This window comes from Zea mays, chromosome 2 (genome assembly GCF_902167145.1).
Source record: "Zea mays cultivar B73 chromosome 2, Zm-B73-REFERENCE-NAM-5.0, whole genome shotgun sequence".
In the NCBI taxonomy this organism is placed as follows: Eukaryota; Viridiplantae; Streptophyta; class Magnoliopsida; order Poales; family Poaceae; genus Zea; species Zea mays.
The window spans coordinates 20,560,252-20,565,880 of NC_050097.1; the positions used below are offsets into that span (position 1 = coordinate 20,560,252).

The 5,629-nt window shown below is 49.2% G+C and overlaps 1 protein-coding gene across 1 annotated transcript; it reads left to right on the top strand.

Annotated features, from left to right (window-relative positions):
- The first annotated feature begins 906 nt into the window (after positions 1-906).
- Positions 907-3,680, top strand: LOC103648459 (cell division control protein 48 homolog C). The gene is made up of 5 exons (XM_020548789.1): positions 907-927; positions 1,476-2,007; positions 2,259-2,851; positions 3,409-3,549; positions 3,651-3,680. Exons 1-5 carry the CDS (start codon positions 907-909, stop codon positions 3,678-3,680), a joined length of 1,317 nt encoding a protein of 438 aa, XP_020404378.1.
- Positions 3,681-5,629: the final 1,949 nt, after the last annotated feature.

Genomic DNA, 5,629 nt, shown 5'->3' on the forward strand with positions numbered 1-5,629 from the left:
CGTGTCTTGTTGCCCCTGCATGCAAGGAAGGAAAAGGATGCGACGGGCCGGTTCGCGGGGTGCTTGTGCTCTGCTTTCCCCTGGCCTCACTCCTCCTCCTTGTCCGTTGCCCACGAGCCAGGAAAAGGCAGCACAACGCAAGCAACACGCGATGACACGGCACCGCGACCCACGATCTCCCAGCACACCAATCACGCATCGTCGGCTGGCTCCGCGACGGCCTTCCTCTGCTCCTGCCTGGCCATGGCAAAGGCAACAACAGGCAGGCAAGGCATCCCCCGCGCCAGCCGGGAGAGCCGGGAAACGAGACCTTGCGATCGGCATCGGGCGGGCGCGAAACGAGGTGAAAACCATTGTTGAGCAACAGTGCTGTGGATGTGGTCCTTTGCCCTCTTTGGCCTTGGACCGGGCGTCCGGAGGACACCACCACCTCGCGGTCGAGGGAGGACCTGCCTGTGGCTGTGGCAGCGCAGGCCTGCCCTGCCCGTGTCGATGTCGTGCAGGAGGGAGGGAGGTCGGGACAAGGAGAGGACTGCATCACTGCATGCACGGTGCTGCCTGCCGCTCTCCACCACTATTGTACTGTATACGTAACGTACGTGGGGAGGCGACTGAGCGCGTACGTGCAGGTGCAGCAACATTTGCGCTCCACGTCCATGTAGTAGGCAGCAGGCGTGGACGTACCGTGCCGTGCTGCCCGCGCGCTCGCGCTCTCTCTCTCTCTCTCTCTGCCCGTGCCCATGCGGCGGTCCATGCCCTCCTCCCGGCACCGGGAGTCCAGTCGGGAGAGGTGGCGGTCCCTCGCTTCTGCCGCTGACGACGACGCGTCGGCTGCGTACGCGCGTCGCGAGGCGGCGTCAGAACGTGGGCAGATGGATGGATCCTGAGTTTTCAAACAACTTTCGCATGAAGGGTCGTTTTGGAAAGGTGCAGTGCAGATATTTTAGTCGTGGTTCCCCTCTCCCTCCTGTCCTGACAGCGTAGAAAGTTTACGGGATACACGCGCCCCCCAGTGGTGGGACTTGGTAGCGCTGAAGTCTGTTCACTGCAGAGAGGGAGGCACTGGCAGGCTCCGTGGTTTCAAACTGGCGACGTAATAAAGCACGAGATCTTGGTAGGCCGGCCGAGCGATAAAATGCATGTCTTGCTCTAACTTTTTTTTTAAAAAAAATCGCTGCTACCTTGATGTACAAGTTGTACGAAGCACTGCGGAGAGGAGGACATGTTGTGTTGTTTTCTCTATTAACTATTAAGAGGTTAGTGTAGACTGCCCCCGCCTCGACCAGCCCTCACGACCGCCCGCACGACGCGAATCCCATCCCGCGACGCCCGCCGCACGAACCGCCCGCCCACGTCGCGAATCCCCTCGCGCAACCCAGCCTCCCTCCCCGTGCGCATCGCCGCATGCGCAGCATGCTCAACGCAGAGCCACCCCCATCCTCGCGTGAATCTCTCGCCACCACCAGCCGAGGTAGCTCTGTCGTCCCCATCTCTCAACTGTCCACGCCACCCTCTCCTCCACCACCTCTCTCTCGGACGAATCCGCCCACCCGCCGCCTCCACCCTATTTCGATGCCACCAAGACCATGCTTCGCTCCCGGTATGCCTCGCAGACGTCCAAACAGAACCCGGGCACTAACCAGCAGCTGGAGATCGAGATGACCGCTGAGAAGTCTCGCCGCCTCATCACATCTGATTGTGGAGGCGGAGGTGCCGATGCCAAGCCAGAGGCTCCGGTCTCCGAAGGAGTGGTCAATGGGGACAAGTGGCCACGTTTTGCTGATCTCGGCGGGATGGAGCAGGTGTTAGATCATCTTCTGGTAGAAGTGGTGGTCCCCCTGCGCCGTCTGGAGCTGCCGAATTACCTTGGGGTTATGCCTGTTGCTGGGCTACTGTTGTACGGACCGCCAGGTTGCGGGAAGACCACCCTTGCACATGCCATTGCCAATGAGACTGGTGTGTCGTTCTACAAGATCTCAGCCCCAGATATCGTCTCTAGAGTATCTGGTATGTTTTCTGACACTTGCATCACAGTTGAAAAATTCTGACGCTCTGTATTTGGACAAATAAGTCCCATATCATTTGCATTGTGAATTTGTGATGAATAGTATCATGAAATCATTATCTTTCTGAATAGCTGCTGAAGGATATGCAGTTTTTGTACCTCAACTTGTGTCCATGGTCCGATGCTCCTGATAGATAAAGTTGTGTGTCAGGATTCATGCAGAAGACATCACACAATGCTTGTGTACTTGCAGGAGGTTCTGAAGAAAACATCAGGGGCTTATTTCAGAAGGCATATAGGACTGCTCCCTCAATTGTATTCATAGATGAGATAGATGCAATTGCATCCAAGAGGGAGAATCGAGAGATGGAGCGACGAATAGTTACTCAGCTGATGACATGCATGGATGAATTCCACCAAAATATTGGTGGTGATGGTTCTGATGTCGATTCATCTAAAAAGAAACCAGATTATGTTATTGTCATTGGAGCTACAAATAGGCCTGATGCTGTGGATCAAGCTCTTCGAAGGCCAGGAAGATTTGATCGAGATATATATCTTGGGGTTCCAGATGTGAATTTAAGGAAACAGATACTGATGATGCTTGCTTGGAAGCTTCGACTTGAAGTGCAATTTGACTTTTTAAAGATAGCAAGGGCCACACCAGGTTTTGTTGGTGCTGACTTGAAAGCATTAGTCAATAATGCATGGTATCTGGCAATGAAGAGATTAATTAATAAAAGAAGAGCTCAGTATTGTTCTCAGGTAAAGGTAAAATGGTGGAAGCAGCTGTCTTGGGATGCAGGCGAGATGGAGAGTGTACATGTTACCATGAACGACTTTGAGGTATACCTTTTTCATATAGAGCTCACGACAAGATTCCTGTTTTAATTTACCCATTTTAAGCTGGATTTAGATTGTAGCTTGATCTGTTTCCATAAAAATCTCGGTAATTTCCCCGCTATTAACTTTCTGTTGTTTAAGATGCTAAATTTTGCAATATTGCAACAGATTGATACCCTTTCCTTCCTAGCTGCGTTCATGTATTGTAGGCACCCGTTTCTCACCTACTTTCTTATGCTACTGGAATTTTTATAGATTACTGTGGACTATACAATTTAAATATGCATTTTCAATTCTCATGCTTTTCTTTTCTCTCTCTGACTTGATTCACACTGGCGCCGACCTAGCATCACTGGTAATTTGTTTGATATCGTGTCAGATAGACCTCTGTTTGAATTTGCTCACAGGGTGCATTAGTGAAGTTTATTAAATGCAGATTCTTTTTGGCTCAGAGGAATGCATTCTGACTTATACTGTAATAATTGCAGCACTCTTTTGTGTGATGACAATTGATGATTTTAAAACATGTAAGAAATGAAACTAACATTATTTTTCATCAGGTGGATGAGGCAGCCATGTTAGCTTTGGAAGATAGATGGAGGTACCTTGATAGCGGGACATCAATGAGTCCACCTTTTCTGATTGAGCCATCACACTTTGAACAAGCCTTATCAAAGGTGAAGCCATCAGTATCCAAAAAGGTATGTGCAGGATGACATGCTACTTCTTGCTAATCTCTGTTTACCATTGTGACATGTCAGCTGATTTCATCCATGGCTCTTTCCTTTTGATTACAACAAAGGAAACATTACGAGACAATGTGAAGTGTTGAGCGTCTCGTGGGCGTGCTCGTCGTCGTGGAGGTCGAGCCAGCACTCGAGCGACTGTCCGGAGGCGACGCGCGCGGCGGTAACAGATCCGACCCAAAATCAAGGTGAGCCCCCCTCCCCCTGATCCAACACGAAGTGATGAGCGTCTTGTGGGCATGCTCGTCGTCGTGGAGGTCGAGCCAGCACTCGAGCGGCCGTCTGGACTACAGTCTGAGCTACTCAGAGCTCTCCTCGCGCTGGACTGTACCCATTAGCATTTCATCGAGCACATGAATGCTTATGGTCGCTTAACTGCTCTGATTTGTAGGTTGCGGTCCATATCCGGCCGCTTAGCAGCACTAAGGTGTCGCTGCAGGGGAAGACGGGGTGCGTTAGATATGAATAGAATCAGATCCTTACCTAGATTGGACACGTTAGCCCTGATTCACTTTCGACCTTGACACGGACGAACATGTCACGCAGGTCCTCTTGTTACTCTTGCTTCTCAGTTTAGCATTCGCCCTTTTTTGTGTTAACTGTGAAAAAATGTGCAACTTCTCCTTTTCGTGTTGTTCAGGATGATGGACTTAATTGGGAGATTATTTGACGGACTCAAAATTCAATCAAGAAGTTTATGTGAGCAGTTTAGTATCTGGATTTTTAGCAAGGATGACCATTAGGATGGCATGTTCAAGGTTGTCGTGGTGCCCTTGGTGGAGAACTGCATAGTTAGCTATAACGCCACATTCTTGCTTACGGCCAACTAAACTGCAGGTTTAAGTTGCTGATCGCTGTTGTAAATACTCAAGTTATAATATTGCGTTGTCATGGGTTTACCTTTCAATTAATTACAAATTTGTCTACTTCTGCTAGACAGTAAGCGAAAAATTACAATGCTTGGTGACATAGAAAATGGAACACGGAGGAACAACACACTAGACATCATCTACCTAGCGCATATTATAGTGATGTTTGTCGTTTCATATCTATGTTTCATACAAATTTTTTACTTCCGTCGCAACGCACGGGTACATACCTAGTATTACAGATGAAAGCAAAGCTTGGACCGGCCCCTGCCCGGTGAAACGATGGGATTATAGCGACGCTGAAACAGTGGCGGACGCAGGACCAAAATTCATGGGGAGCCAAAAAACCACGTTACAAAATCAAGCAAGACGGTAAAAACTATAGTTACATAAAATTCAAGTTCCATATCTATCAATATAACATACAAGTTCAAAGAAGCGAAGCAAACATACAACTAAGTTCGTCCTGACCGAATCAAGTCGTGCGTACGTTGTCAAATATCGATCTCCTCGAAGGGTGGGACACCGAGAAGAGGCGGGTCAGATGATGTCTCCAGCTGAGAGCCAGGGCTCGCTGGTTCGTCAAGCTCGCCAGTTGTGGTGTCAAGGTCAGGCAACTTTAGGCGTCAGGAAGGAGGCGACGGTGTTAAGAATGGAGCACCTGGGGGGATTGGCCCCGGCAGGCCGGGATGTAAGAAGAAATGGGACCCGATGGATAGATGCGAGGACTAGACCAAAGAGGATGGAAGTTGAGAGAACTGCTCAGGGCAATTTTAGCCTATCCAAACCTTATTTTTATATACTTTACAGTAGGTTAATATTAGGTATAAGAGGTTATAAAAAATTGATGGGGTCATTCTATGGCTCCGACAGCATCGGAAAGAATGAGATTGGATGAATAGATGTGAGGATTGGACCAAGTAAAAGGACGAGAGTCGATAGAACTAGACTAATTCAACGAGGAGACCCGTAACAGAACTAGTTTAGCATATCTAAATCTTCATTTTTAAATATACTAAACAGTAAAAAACATGATATATAAAAGATCATAAGAATTGAGGGGGGGCCATGGCCCACTTTGCCCCCCCCCCCTCTGCGTCCGCCCCTGCGCTGAAACCAGAAGAGCAGTGGGATGCAGAGGAGGGTGCAGTGGGATTATAGCGAAA